This window comes from Quercus robur, chromosome 7 (genome assembly GCF_932294415.1).
Source record: "Quercus robur chromosome 7, dhQueRobu3.1, whole genome shotgun sequence".
Taxonomy (NCBI): Eukaryota; Viridiplantae; Streptophyta; class Magnoliopsida; order Fagales; family Fagaceae; genus Quercus; species Quercus robur.
This window is the reverse complement of record NC_065540.1, coordinates 39,134,791-39,149,336: the sequence shown is the minus strand read 5'-3', so window position 1 is coordinate 39,149,336 and position 14,546 is coordinate 39,134,791. Positions and strand designations below refer to the sequence as shown.

Sequence of the window (14,546 nt, the reverse complement as noted above, 5' to 3'; positions counted from 1 at the left end):
AGCCAACAAAGTGGTATCAGAGCCAGGTTCTTAGAGCCTAGAGTTTTTGTCTACATCATTAGTGAAGATGTCTTCTAATATGGTGCAACCACAAATTCCTAAATTGATGAAAGAAAATTATGAGAGTTGGCATATTCAAATGAAAGCATTGTTTGGATCACAAGAGCTATGGGAGCTCGTCACTAATGGGTATGTAGAACCCACAAGTGAGCAAGAAGCCACCTACAATGTAGAGCAAAAGAATTTGCTTAAGGATCAGAAGAAGAAAGATAAGAAGGCACTGTTTCTACTTTATCAATGGGTGAATGAGTCAACTTTTGAGAAAATTGCCAAAGCAGAGTCGAGTAAAGAAGCATGGAAGTTTCTTGGCATTTTTTTCAAGGGCATCGATTGTGTGAAAAGAGTACGTTTGCAAACTCTTCGTGCCGAGTTTGAAGTTATTCACATGAAAGATGGTGAAACTATTTCTGATTATTTTTCACAATTACTTGTAATTGTTAATCGTTTGAAAAGTAATGGAGAGAGTATTGAAGACGTTCGTGTGGTGGAGAAAATATTAAGATCTCTTGCAAATAAATTTGAGCATGTCGTGGTGGCTATTGAAGAGTCCAAAGATTTCGAGACTCTCTCAATTGATGAATTAATGAGATCCCTTCAAGTGCATGAGCATCGTATGGAAAAGAATTCCAACTATGTTGTCATTGAGCAAGCATTATAGTCAAAATTGACTCTAAGAGAGGAGAAGCCTAATGGCTTCCGTGAAGGATATACCAATAGCAACCATGGCAAGGGTCGTGGAAGAGGAACATTCATTTCTTGAGAGATTATGTGATGCAGATTGGGCAGGCTGCCCTGATACTAGAAAGTCCTTGACTGGATATTGTGTGTTTTTAGGTGATGCTTTGATCTCTTGGAGATCAAAGAAGCAAGATGTGGTCTCTAAGATCTTTTGCTGAAGCAAAATACAGATTTATAGCCACAACCACATGCGAGGTAACTTGGTTATTGTACTTGTTAAGGGATTTGCATGTTCCACATAAAAAACCAGTGTTGATGTACTGTGATAACCAGGCAACACTACATATATAAGCTAATCCAGTCCTCCATGAAAGATCAAAACATATTGAAGCAGATTGTCACATAGTAAGGAATAAAATCTTGGAAGGAACAACTAAAACTGTTTAGGTTTCATCAAGAAATCAATTAGCAGACATTTTTACTAAGGCACTTGGTGTTGAGAATTTTCTGAGGTTACTTGCTAAGTTGGGAGTTATTAACATCTTCAATCATCATATTTAGTATCCAGATTATACAAAGGATGATGAAGGAGCAAAGGAAGATAAGGAAGCAAGAGTGTTGCAGGAAGCATGTTTTGAGGGAGAGTGTTGCAAAGACATGTCCTCTGTAGCAACTAGGTGCTAAGCAGGAAGCATGCACTAATCATCGGGAGAAGCTGTCATCATGTGCGGTGCAGAGTGCACCATAGCATCGGAAGAAGGTGCAATCAAGTGCAGCACAGAGTGCACCTCAGCATGGAGAGAAGCTGCAATCCAGTGCAGTTCAACGTGCACTGCACTATCAAGGGATGACTTAAGATGCAGTTATAACAAGATGGAATTATGAAGATTTAGAAGACTTGATAGAATCTATACCACATTATGATCAGATGATTAATTCAATTCAAGTGATGATGTAGTTGATGTACACGTGTAACAAGTAGGTAATTTTTTATTGTAACAAACTTTCCCTCCAAAATAGGGAGTTAGTTATTTTTCTGTTTTGGCATCAGATTGTATATAAAGGGTAGGATTAGCAGTTAGATGTATTCATTCATTCATAATCAATAAAATTTAGTTTCTATATTGAGAAAGAATCCTGAATTTTGCATCTGAAAAAAGAAATGTTTTACTCTTTTTATTATGTTTGGGGATTGGTGGAGTATTTAATTGCAGCACATGGTGGTGGGAAGAGTGTTTGGATTTTATTATCGAAAAAAAAAAAGTGTTTGAATTTTCATCAACAACAACAAAATAAATCATCTAAAAGGGAAAAGTGTTCGGATTAGCTTGGCTGATTACCCACAATAGTAAGGGATCTTCCACAAAGTTGGACCCTTTTATGCTATGGTATATGCAAAGATTATTTCTTTTTTAAGAAAGGTATAGAATAAAATTAATAAAGGAAGATTAGCCTTCTTTATTGGGCTTTATTTATGGTACCATTATTTTCTTATTATTGTCAACAAATTAATTGTCGTATTGTATTTGACCCTACTACTGTGTTATTTCTTGCTTTCTGCTTTGTCTTTGGTTCTCCACTCTCACTGCTGGTTCCTTGCTCTATCTGGACTATCTTGCTTGCCTTTGATTTCGGTTTCATTGGTTGGTCGTATATTTTACTTTTCTAGGGTTTCTAGGTTTGCTCTGGGAATTTTTCTTGGTTCTTTTAGGCTGAGAATGAAGAAGATATTGATGGAGAGGCAAGTGATATGCACAGGTAAGGAAAGACAGAGAAAACAGACAGACATAGTGAGAACCGAGAAGAAAGAAATTTCAGAGGTTGATGGACTGATGGGCAGCCAGTCCTCGAATTGTGTCTAGTGGTGGAAGATCAATTAGTTTTCCTTTCATAAGGTGCACAAGGTGGGATACATAATCAGCACCTAAGGTTACAACCCAACCGTGTGGAGATCCCCTACAACGTTTTTCGTGAATTGTAGGTAGTTTTAAACAAGTAACATTTGTTGTTGCAGAGATTAATGAAAGATCGCAGATCAGAATCAAGTTTATCGGAAAGCATTAGCCATGGAAACAAAGACCAGCTTGTAGTTTCCAAACGAGCAGAACTACAGGGGTTGCAAAACGTTAAAATCGCTTTAATATCTCTGAAATTTGGTGTTCGATTTCCAATTTCACCGATCATATATATCTGCGGGGAGTTCAGGTCAGATGGGAGCCTGAGGTCCATTGGATTCTAACCCAATACTGTTGGAGGTCACAAGAGAAGTGGAAGAAGAAGAACGATTAACTAGAAATCTTTCCAACCGAGGTTTGATAATAGATATAAGTGATGGATCAGTCAGGATAAGAATCGCAGTCACTGGCGATTCACTAATGACAAAAGATGATGTGCTAGTTAAAATCGTTAAGAAAAACTCAAACAAAGACAGGACTTTTTCAGCATGAGCTGGGGACAGAAATGTAAGGACCAACACCGTTACAAACAGAGTTAATCGAAAAACTGAAGTAGAAATGACATAACCACGAACGAGAGTGATGAAAAAAGCAATTTGAAAATAGGCACAAACTTTAAAGACGTAAGGTAAAAGCACTGACTGACCTCGTCATGGAGCTAGGCGAGCTGTAACAGATTTATAAGTGGAAACCTTAAAACGATTCTGAGTTCTGACACAGTTGGATCAGAAATAGAAAGAAAGGGAAAAAAGAAATAGCTGCTTGGCTTGTCTCTGTAGAAACAGATTAAGCGCTTGAAGGAGAAAGAATTACAGTTGGTACAGACTTTTTTTCTGTCACTTTGTTTAAAAAGAAAAGGCTTATAATGGTCTTTTTGATTAAAAGAACGACACATAGGTTGACATGAGCATTTATGTCAGCATTTTATATATATTAAGAATCTACTTTTCTTTTTCTTTTTTATCTTTTATTATATGTCTCAATTTAAAGGCTGTATCTTTTGAAGAAAAACTAATGTGAATGCTCAACTAACTCGAAGCACGTGGTTGTTTGTCACAGGCTACAACATATATTATATATTTTGCATGCTGTAGTGATAGTGTTTTGATTGGCTTGGCTGCTACTAACTAATATGGTGACCGACACACAATACAGGGATCTTCCACAAAGTTGAACTCGAATTCTTTCTTTTTTTTAGAAGCACAAAGTTGGACTCTTTCATTCAATATATAATTATATATGCAAAGATTATTTATTTACCTTTCTATATCGAAGAAAGGTAGCATAAATAAAGAAAATTGACCTTTCTTCATTGGCCTTAGCCTTTATGGTACCATCATTTATTGGCAATAAATCTCATCCAAAATATTTCCAAAAAAAAAAAAGAAAAAAAAAAAAAAAAAAACTGATGTAAATGTATAGGTCCGAATATATGTGTATGGTGTGTGTGAGATTTGTAACCATGTATACTAAAGTTGCTGTGTATGTACAAGTGTAAGTCTAAAGGTCAGATTACATGCTTGCTGTGATGAAAGGGTTACTTCCCCTGTGTTCGGCTTTCTTGCTGCTATTGTCGTCTTGTATTTGCCTCCACTGTCTTCTCTCTTGACTTTCTGCTTTGTTGTGATGAAAGATTTTTGTTCTTTTGATTCAGTTAAATAATATTCTGGTTTGTTTATTTATATAAAAGATGTCTAGGACTAGGAGTCAACTAAGTTACTCAGTTTTGGGGGCAATTATGTTACTAGAATTAGAATCATCTAAACCTAGTAACTAAAACAACAAAACTCACAAAATCAAGTAAACAAGCAGAACGGCAAGGGTTGCAAAACGTTAGAATTGCTTTAACATCTATGAAATAAGGTATTCAATTTCCAATTTCAGGGATCATATCTGTGGGGAGTTCAGACCAGATGGGATCCTGTGGTTCATTGGATTCTAACCCAATGTTGGAGTTCACAAGAGGAGAAGAAGAAGAAGAAGAAGAAGAACGATTAGCTAGAAATCTTTGCAACCAAGGTTGGATGGTAGATATAAGTGACGGATCAGTTAAAATAAGAATCACAATTCATGGTGACTCACTGACTCACTTATGACAAAAGATGATGCGCTAGTTAAGAGTTAAGATCGTTAAGAAAAACTCAAACAAAGACATGTCTTTTTCAGCATGAGCAGGGGATAGAAATGTGAGGATCAACAATGTTACAAACAGAGTTGAAAGCTCGAAGAAGAAATTACATAACCGCGAATGAGAGTGATGAAGATAGCCACTTATAATCAGACAGAGACTTTAAAGACGTCGAGTAAAGAACTGACCAGCCTCATCATGATGTAATTGAATGTGTTACTCTATGAGACTATGACTGATGAAAATTGAAAGCATCAAACAAGCTGAACAACATGGCTTGCTGGCAAACCCTTAGCTGCAAAGAAACACAAGGATTCATAGTGGCAATGTCAAGACAGAAGGCAATTTAAAAGATGATGTTAGGGGTTGGTTTTTGTTAGAAAGAAGAAGAAATCGCATATGCTTTAGTCCAGAGTTGCATTCTGAAGCATTATAGCAAACCAATCAAAAAGTTTGCTGGCAATTAGCATGTTATACCAATTTACACAGTTTTAGGGCTCTCTGAACAATCTACATACTGATATCATCTAAACTGAATTTTCAGATTTTGTATTTCAAATCCAAAACACAAGATAAATAGATGATAGTAACTCTTTTTTTTTTTTAAGGACAACAGATGATATTAACTTAAATTCACAAAACCACTACTGTAAATATTCTTGAAATTAATTTAAGATTGTGTCCTGCTTACAAACTAGATTACCAAGTTGTATTTGGCCATCAAAGAAGCCAGGTTCTGAAGATTCAAAACCACTTCTACCTCTTCAATTAATAAGCATACAGTTTTAGAGGAAACAAAGAAATCTACGTATATAAACGAGGTGTAACCCAACCTGGTCGAGAATAAAAGAGAGGATTATCATTACCGAATGGAAGGGGTTGAATAACCCTAGTTGCCATGTCAAACACTCCCACGTCATGGCCTCCATATGCCACTCCTGGGTACCTTTGCGAATCCCAATTGTCGTCTCTGAAATATATGCAATTACTTCTGCTATTGATACTGCTTGTAGGAATGCAACAGGAATTGCCATCACCAACAAAAAAAACTTGATCTTCCAAGCCTCTCACCTCCTCCCAAACCTTGGCACCGAAGTCAAACTTATAGACCAAAAAATATATAGTCTCATGCCTCATCTTTGAAGGAATATAAAATTCATAACGAGAAACCCCGTAAAGATTTTTCGATGTCTCCATCAAATATAGTTTTTGGGGTGTGCCTACATCTTCTTTGCTTGGATGGGAAGCAATAACTTGTACCTCAGCTGACAAAGGAGCATCAAGGTCAAAGCGCACCAGCATGCCATTATCACAAAGTCCATATATATGATCTTTAAAACGAGCAACATCTTTGAATCTCAAATTGTTTGAATTGTTAACAATAGCCCACTCTCCTTGTCCCCTTCTGTTCAAAGCCGCTCCTTCTTCCACTCTAGAAAAAGCCAAGCGATTCATGGAGCCGAAAATTGCAATGACAAGGAAATTTGATAACTCATTGGAAGGGTCCTTGAAAAGAATAAATTTGTGTACAAGGCGAAACCACTCCAGATCAGTGCCAGCCAGTCTTCGAATTTTGTCTAGTGGTGGAAGATTGATTTGTTTTCCTTTCATAAGGTGCACAAGCTGGGATACATAATCAGAACCCAAGGTTACAACCCAACCATATTGAGATCCCCAACAACGTTTTCCGCAAAACAATAGACGTTTTCCGCAAAAGTGGTAACGTCTATTGTCGCAGAGATTAAAGAAACATGGCAGGTCAGTATCTAGTGAATCGGAAAGCATCAGCCATGGAAACAAGGACCACCTTGTAGTTTCCAAACAAGCAGAACGCCAACGGCTACAAACCGCTGAAATCGCTTTAAAATCTATGAAAGTAGGAAGTCGATTTCCAATTTCACAGATCATATCTGTGGGAATTTCGGGCCAGCTGGGAGCCTGCGGTTCATTGGATTCTAACACAAAGATGGGCCTCACAAGAGAAGTGGAAGAAATAGAAGAACGATTAGCTAGAAATCTTTCCAACCGAGGTTGGATGATAGATATAAGTGATGGATCAGTGAGGATAAGAATCACAATTAATGGTGATTCACTAATGACAAAAGATGATGCGCTAGTTAAGATTGTTAAGAAAAACTCAAACAAAGACATGTCTTTTTCAGCATGAGCTGGGGAGAGAAATGTAAGGATCAACAACGTTACAAATAGAGTTAAGCGAAAACTTGAAGAAGAAATTACATAACCGCGAATGAGAGTGATGAAGATAGCTACTTGAAAACAGACACAGATTTTAAAGACGTCGAGTAAAGAACTAGCTGACCTCATGATGGAAATGAATGTGTAGCTCTATGATTGATGAAAATGGAATTGAAAGCATCATAACAAGCCGAACAACATGGCTTGCAGACAAACCCTTAGCTCCAAGAAATTCAGATCTCCTGCGTGTGGAACCTTAGCTAACAGATAGAAGAGTGGTCAGAATGAGATCATTTTGGGAAAGTAAGTAGGGTTTTCATCTGTAATACTAATTTGATAATTGAACCAAAGAAACAAAAAACAAAGCCTAAAAAGTATGTTTAGTCGCCTAAGAAACTATCAATTGTACCCCAAGGATAGAAAAGACACTCAGAAACAGACAAAGAAATAAGAACCGTGAAAATCATCCATGGACATGTACAGTTGTACGCTTAACATTGCACAAAACCCTTTCTTTCTTTCCTTTTTTTTCCTTTTTTGAGAAGAAAGAGTCATTTTTATTTCACTAATTTAGGAACAAACATCCGAATCAACTTGGTTTTTAACAAACAATGGAACTTCCTTAAATCTGAAACATAATGTGTGAACAGTGTTTTTTTTTTTTTCCCCCTGATCGATCAACCAACAGCAAATTTTTATTTATTTATTTTTTTTTTTTTGTGGGTACGTTTCATTTAAATTATGTAAAATTTGTTTGCTAAACAAAATTCTCATTAATTAATCAATGTACAAGCCTCTGGTTCATATATCCTAATTCAGAGCATAACAAACTTACAACTAAGCTCCCTAGCTCCTGTATGCTAATTCATTGTAGAAATCTATCTCAGATAAATAAATAAAAGGGAGTTGAATCACAAAAAATAAAACATGCAAATACGTACATGAATTAGCATACAAATTTTTTTGAATAAGCATAATTACCAGAGGACCGAAAATTTGAATAAACATAATTTTTTTCAAGTGTCTTGCTATATCAGCACTCTGAAAGTGTGGGTTCCAACTATTTTTGCCATATTCATTTCCAACTATTAAATGGTGGGTTTATTGGGGAAAAAAATGTTAAGTAAATATCATTGTAGTATTTTTTTTTTTTTTTCCTTTTTTGACGTTGTAATAATATACCAGTTGATAATTCTTAGGTTGCATATAAGATTTCCCCCCCCCCCCCCCCTCCCCTTAATAACTACATTAAGAATTAAGATAAGAAAAAACATTCAAATTACTATTTTTTAAAAAAATTAAGATTTTTTTTAAGGGGGGGGTGCCCCCTTGTCAGTCATCCCTACTGGCTCCGCCCTTGCTCTTTTTGATAGCACTGAGGACCCTCAGGTATGGTTAGTGCCTTAGTGGTCAATTTTGGATGAGATGGCAGCAACAACATTTTAATGGAGATGGTTATTCTTTTGATCTTCTTTGTTTTAAGCTTTTAGTGACTGTTTTTTTAAACCCAAGAAAGCTTTGGGGATTTGATATAGATAATTTTTTTTTAAGGGACTATGAATTTGGTCTAGCAAACCATTTTATTTTTTGGAATCAATTTGGGCCAACTCTTAATTCTTAGGTAAAAATTTTATCGTCGAGTAAAAGATTTGTACTTCAAATCCTGTTTACATAAAAAGTTAATTGGTGTTTTGACTTGATGAGAAAAAACAATTATTATAAAATGAACATCATAAATTAAAATTGTATGATATCAAACCCAAAAAAAAAAAAAAAAAAAATTAGGGCCCGTTTGGTAACTAAGTTTAAGTAAGATATTTTGAGTGTTTTTGATATACGTGTAAATAAAAAAGTGTGTTGAAATATATGTAAGTGTGTTTGAAATGTGAAATAGTGAGTTAGAACTCACAAAACAAACAAACGGCCCTTAATTTTTGGAGAACTAGGTACAATTTGTACAATAACAAACATAGAAGAACGGTTATAACTATAGACCTTTCCATAAGAGGTTGAACAATAGACATAAGTGATGGAACACATCTCATAAACGATATCGTTGTGGAGGAATTAACCCATAGACAAATCTTTGCCACACGAACAGGGAAGTACATTATACGGAGCAACGAACTTGCCAAAAGCGTACTTAAACTTAAAGAAATGACAAAAGGTCAAGTAAAGCACCAATTGACCTCATTAATGGAATTGAAATTCAAACCAATCGGAATTGAAATTCACACCAATCTGCATGGAGCCAGGTCTGCCGTGTGTGAACTGTGAAAGCTAATGGGGGAGGAAGAAATTTGCCAAGGAAGAGGCACTTGATCAATTATGTAGTCACCATTCATCAAAAGCAACAACTTTGTTTTTAATTTAGCTTCTTTGTTTTCCCTTCAAATACGACTCAGATTTTTTTTTTTAATCATTCAATAATTTTATAAAAAACAAAAAGGTTCAGTTGACCTGATCATACTCAAATTGGCATCAAAAGAAAATGCAGGTTAATTTTTTAAATTTGATAAACATCGTGACTCTTAAGTACAACATTTCCAATTAAACCCGATTATAAAAGTAATGAGAACCTTTTTCTTTTGGCTGATTCCATCACCGTCAAATTCAATAGGTATTTATATGCTCAGGAGAATTGTATTCTTGGGATCCAGGATGATTAAACTGAGGTCATGTCCTTTTGGAAGTTGTAATTTGACTAATATCTCAGTCTTCATAAATGGGCTGTAAGTTACATATCTTTCGTGTTTTCATTGGCTTGTCTCCCTCCTGTTATTTCTGCTTTGCGAAAAGATCTATGTTCTTCTTTTGATTCAGCTAAATAATATTCTGGTTTATTTCTTTACATAAATCCAAAAACAAAAGAGAAACAACTAGTCAGTTAATTTACTCAGTTTTTGGGCGCAACCTTGTCACCAATTTCAACTAAACTTAGTTTTAATATTTTCTAATTCAAATCCATAGCACAAGATAAATAGATTCACAGCAACAGAAACAACAAAAATTCACAACATCAAGTGACCTGGGGAGGAAGGTTTTATATATGAATTGAATTCCTTCTAAGGCAGGCCAGTACACTTCATAGTTCAACTTGGAATGAGATTTACACAAGAAAAACATAGGATGGAAGATGCAGATGGTTAGGTTTCCTGATGATATTCCTGGCATTCATACATCAGTATGTAGACTCTCCACTCTATACAGAGTTGCTAATCGGGGATAAAAGGAAGACTTGTTATGTGTTTCCTGCGGAAGCAAAATTAAGAGTAGAAATCATCTGTTTATGGCAACAAATTTCAAAATTGTGTTAAAGAAGGTTTCAAATGAAGCTTGTAAGATTGGTTGTGCTGCTACAATCTACCACTCATGGCTGCAAAGAAACAAAAGGATTCATAGTGGCAATAACAATATAGAAGGCATTTTCGAGCGGTTAGAGATGATGTTAGGAGGGTTGGTTTTTGTTAAAAAGAAGAAATTGCATCTGCTTTTAGTTCCAGAGTCGCTTTTTTTTTTTTTGGGGGGGGGGGGGGGGGGTGTGGTGGGGAAACCAATACAAAAGTTGTTGGCAATCAGCATGCTAGACTAATTGACGAGTTTTAGGGCTCTGTTTAAACAATCTACTTACAAATATAATCTAAATTGAATTTTCAGATTTTGTTATTTGAAAGCCAGAACACAAGATAAATAGATTCACAGTATCACAACCATATATATACTAGATACTAGCTCAAGAATGCGTCCAGCTTACAAACCAGAATACCAATGGTATTAGAGAAATAAAGTATACTAAGTGTAAGCGTTTGGATTAGCTTTTGGTGAAAGCTGGGAAACATACAATGGTATTAGAGAAATAAAGTATACTAAGTGTAAGCGTTTGGATTAGCTTTTGGTGAAAGTTGGGAAACATACAATCATACCTAGAAATAATTTGCATAAAATATTGTACATAACAAGTGGGGAAAAACTGATGGTAAAATGCTAATCCAAACGCAAAGTATGTGTAACCCAAATTGGTCGAGAATAATAGAGAGGGTTGTCCTTCCAAAATGGAAGTGGTTGAATATCCCCAGTTGCCATGTCAAACACTCCCACATCACGGCCTCCATATGCTACTCCTGGGTGCGTTTGGTACTCCCAATTGTCATCTGTGAAGTAGATCCTGTTACTTCTGAAATTGATATTCCTTGTAGGAATGCACCAGGAATTGCCATCACCAACAAAAATAATATGATCTTCCAAGTCGCTTACTTCCTCCCAAGCCTTCTCATTGATTTTGAACTTGTAGACCAAAAAACATACGGTCTCGTGCCTCATCTTCAAAGGAAAACGATGTGTGTAACGAAAAATTACAAAAAGATTTTCCGATGACTCAATCAAATATAATTTTTGGGGTTTTTTAACATCTTGTGGTTTGGAAGCAATAACTTGTACTTCAGCTGACCCAGGAGCATCAACAAGAAGGCGCACCAGCGTGCCGTTATCACAAAGTCCAAAAATTTGATCTTTAAAATGTACAACATCCTTGAATTTGAAATTGTTTGGATTGTTGACAATAGCCCACTCACCATGTCCTCTTCTACCCAAAGCCTCTCCTTCTCCACCTCTACTGGAAGCCACTCTGGCAAAAGCCAATTGATTCATTGGGCCAAAAATAGCAGTGACAAGAAATGAGAACTTATGGGAAGGGTCCTTGAAAATATTGAAATTGTGTACAAGCCGAAACCACTCTTCTCTAGGAGCCAGTCTTCGAATTGTATCTAGTGGCGGAAGAGCAATCCCTACTCTTTTAATCAGGTGTTCGATGCGGATTTCATAATCAGAACTCACGGCTACAACACAACCATGTGGAGACCCCCAACAGCGTCTTTCGTGAATCGAAGGTAATTCTAACTGATAATGTCTGCTGTCACACATATTTATAAAGCATCGTGGGCCGATATCTATAGTGTCGGAAAACATCAGCCATGGCCACGTAGGACTTTTAGTTTTCATTTTCAAACAAGCATCACGCCAAGGTTTGCAAACAGATGAAATCGCTTCAATATCTTTGAAATTAGGTAATCTATCTGCAATTTTGCTGATCATATCAGCGGGAAGATTGGACCAGTTTGGAGGATGGTGTTGATTGGATTGTAACAGACTGTTCGAGGTAGCCAGAGGAGATCGATCATCTAGAAAAATTATATCTATTCGAAGTTGAATAATAAAAGTGACTGATCGATCAGCTACGATAACAAACAAAATTGAAGGAAATTCTTTAACGACAAAACATGAAGCGGTGGTTACAAACTTTTGAGTAAAATCAAACAAGGACACTTCTTTTTTCAACTTGAACTGGGGAAAGAGTTGAAAGGACCAATAAAGTTACAAACAGAGCTAATCGAAAGCTTGAAGAGGAAATCAAGTAACCGCGAATGAGAGTGATAAAAAATGCAACTTGGAAATGGACACCGAATTTTAAAAAGTCGACAAGTAAAACATTTACTGAACTCATGATGAAGAAGCTAGGTGAGCTGTGTATGAAGAAGCTAACTGCTCTGTTAGCAAAATCCACCCTTAAAAACGATTTTTTCAGTAAACTATTTAGTAGTTAATTTTTGGTGCATAAAACTGTATTAGTGTTTGGGGGCGTAAAATTATAGTAGTGTTTGGGCATAAAACTGTAGTAAAATAATTTTTAAATATATAAATATTATTTTTAAAATTATTTTTGTTGAAAGATCTAGGCCTTGTTTGGTTTAAAAAAATGGTCACTCATCACTCAGTTTTCATCACCCATCACTCATCACTCAGTTTTCATCACTCATCACTTATTACTTATCACTCATCACTTACAACACCCCATCTTGTTTGGCACCATCACTCACTTATCATCACTCAATATTTTTCAATTATTTGTGGGCCCCATACTTGTACCTTGTGTAGCTTTTACATTTTTTTTTTTTTTCCTTCAACCCCCAGTAGCTAAATTCACTGAACCTAATGAGAAAAAAAAATAATTAAAAAAAAAAAACCAAACTCATTGAACCCAGAAAAAAAAAAAAAAAAAAAAAAAAAAAAAAAAAAAAGAGAGAGAGAGACGAAGAACTGAAGAAAGAATCAGTGAAGAAAAAAAAAAAAAAAAAAAGGAGTCAAGACCGAACAGTGAAAAAAAAAAAGAGAAAGAGACGAATCAGTGAAGAAAGAATCAGTGAAGAAAAAAAAAAAAAGGAAAAGAACGGAAGACCAACTAGTGAAAAAAAAAAAAAAAAAAAAAAAGGATTCAAGACCGAACAGTGAAAAAAAAAAAAAAGAGAAAGAGACGAAGAAGAACTGAAGAAAGAATCAGTGGAAAAAAAAAAAAAAAAAAAAAAAAAAAAAAAAAGAGAGACGAAGAACTGAAGAAAGAATCAGTGAAGAAAAAAAAAAAAAAAAAAAAGGGAAGACCAACCAGTGAAAAAAAAAAAAAAAGTCAAAGGTCAAAAGTTGCGGTTGTGGGTCCCTCCATGTGTGTATAATTACCAAAATGTCATTGAGTGATGAGTTATGAAAATTGAAAACAGCTAAAATGTGTTTTCAGTTTCCATAACTCATAACTCAAAAATCAGAGAATTGAGTGATGGAAACTGAGTCATGGATCATGAGTGATGGTGTCCAAACAAAAAAAATTTCCGTGGGTCCCACAAATTTTGGATGATGAGTGATGAAAACACAATCATATCACTCAAAACTCTCTCATCCAAACAACCCCTAGCTTCCGGGGAAACGCAAAGCGCATCGCGTTTTCTGCATCACCTGCTTGCGTGTCATCTTGCGTCATTTTCTTTATTGGGTTCTTTATTTTGAAGGCTTTAAGTTTGGACCAAGCTGTTTGTTTTCCAAGGCTGGGCTGTTGGGTATGTCTGTGTGATTTATGGGGATTGAGATCTGATACCTTCTGCAAAAACCTTCTCAAGGGTTCATCAAAAGTTTAAAAAGGTAACTTTTGACATCATGCATTGGATTGGATCAAGGAATTGGGCTTTAATTATAAACAAATAATATACCCAGTTGGGGATTACCCGGCCCAACTCCGATCCCCATAGAACCGGGTAGTGCACCATTTCAACGGGAGACCCGACCCGATCCACATCAGTAGATCGGGCCGATTCTCCGCCAGATCCTCCTCTTACTGGCCATCGCTGCCGTTCCTAGGTGGCGATTCCCTCTCTTTCTCTTTCTCTCCACGCAGCCGCCATAGCCGAAGCTGCTCGTGAGTAGAATTCTAACATAGCTGCTCGTGCGTAGAATTCTACCATAGCTCCTCTCTTTGTGCCTAGATCGTTGGTAAGTGAAGGTTTTAGGCATATAGGTGGTGAAAATAACAGATCCAGGAATTGGAGATTGTTTAGATCGTGGATCTGATGGGTTTTATATATGTGTGTGTTTTGGTCAAGATGGATGCGTGACCCTGATGAATGACTTACTATTATCCTGTTGTAGCTACCTCACCGTCTAATTCTCTCTTGACATTTCTACTTTGTTTATGGCTCCACTGCTGGCTC

The 14,546-nt window shown here is 36.2% G+C and overlaps 4 protein-coding genes across 4 annotated transcripts in view; 1 reads left to right on the top strand and 3 right to left on the bottom strand.

The window, feature by feature from the left end:
* The first annotated feature begins 67 nt into the window (after positions 1-67).
* Positions 68-718, top strand: LOC126691373 (uncharacterized). The gene has a single exon (XM_050386421.1). The coding sequence runs from the start codon at positions 68-70 to the stop codon at positions 716-718; it is 651 nt and encodes a 216-aa protein (XP_050242378.1).
* Positions 719-3,927: 3,209 nt separating this feature from the next.
* On the bottom strand, positions 3,928-7,520 carry LOC126693375 (F-box protein At1g69090-like). Its single transcript, XM_050389325.1, has 2 exons — positions 5,688-7,520; positions 3,928-5,116 (listed from the first exon to the last, which is right to left on the bottom strand). The coding sequence occupies exons 1-2, from the start codon at positions 7,144-7,146 to the stop codon at positions 5,076-5,078; spliced, it is 1,500 nt and encodes a 499-aa protein (XP_050245282.1). The 5' UTR covers positions 7,147-7,520; the 3' UTR covers positions 3,928-5,075.
* A 3,192-nt stretch (positions 7,521-10,712) lies between these two features.
* The window catches only part of LOC126693366 (uncharacterized), a 43,286-nt gene continuing 39,452 nt past the window's right edge, over positions 10,713-14,546 (bottom strand). Inside the window, exon 2 of the mRNA XM_050389321.1 lies at positions 10,713-11,274. The gene's annotated coding sequence lies outside the window, so the exon portion shown is untranslated. The remainder of the gene's footprint in view (positions 11,275-14,546) is intronic.
* LOC126691372 (F-box protein SKIP23-like) lies at positions 11,002-11,937 on the bottom strand. The gene has a single exon (XM_050386420.1). The coding sequence runs from the start codon at positions 11,935-11,937 to the stop codon at positions 11,002-11,004; it is 936 nt and encodes a 311-aa protein (XP_050242377.1).

What these genes read in the sequence shown, in the direction of transcription:
- LOC126693375 (XM_050389325.1), bottom strand. Translation starts at nt 7,146, where the DNA reads ATGAGGTCAGCTAGTTCTTTACTCGACGTCTTTAAAATCTGTGTCTGT. An exon ending in TATTCAACCCCTTCCATTCG is followed by an intron (nt 5,117 to 5,687) that starts GTAATGATAATC and finishes GTTTCTTTGCAG; the next exon opens with CTAAGGGTTTGCCAGCAAGC.
- LOC126691373 (XM_050386421.1), top strand. Translation starts at nt 68, where the DNA reads ATGTCTTCTAATATGGTGCAACCACAAATTCCTAAATTGATGAAAGAA.
- LOC126691372 (XM_050386420.1), bottom strand. Translation starts at nt 11,937, where the DNA reads ATGTGTGACAGCAGACATTATCAGTTAGAATTACCTTCGATTCACGAA.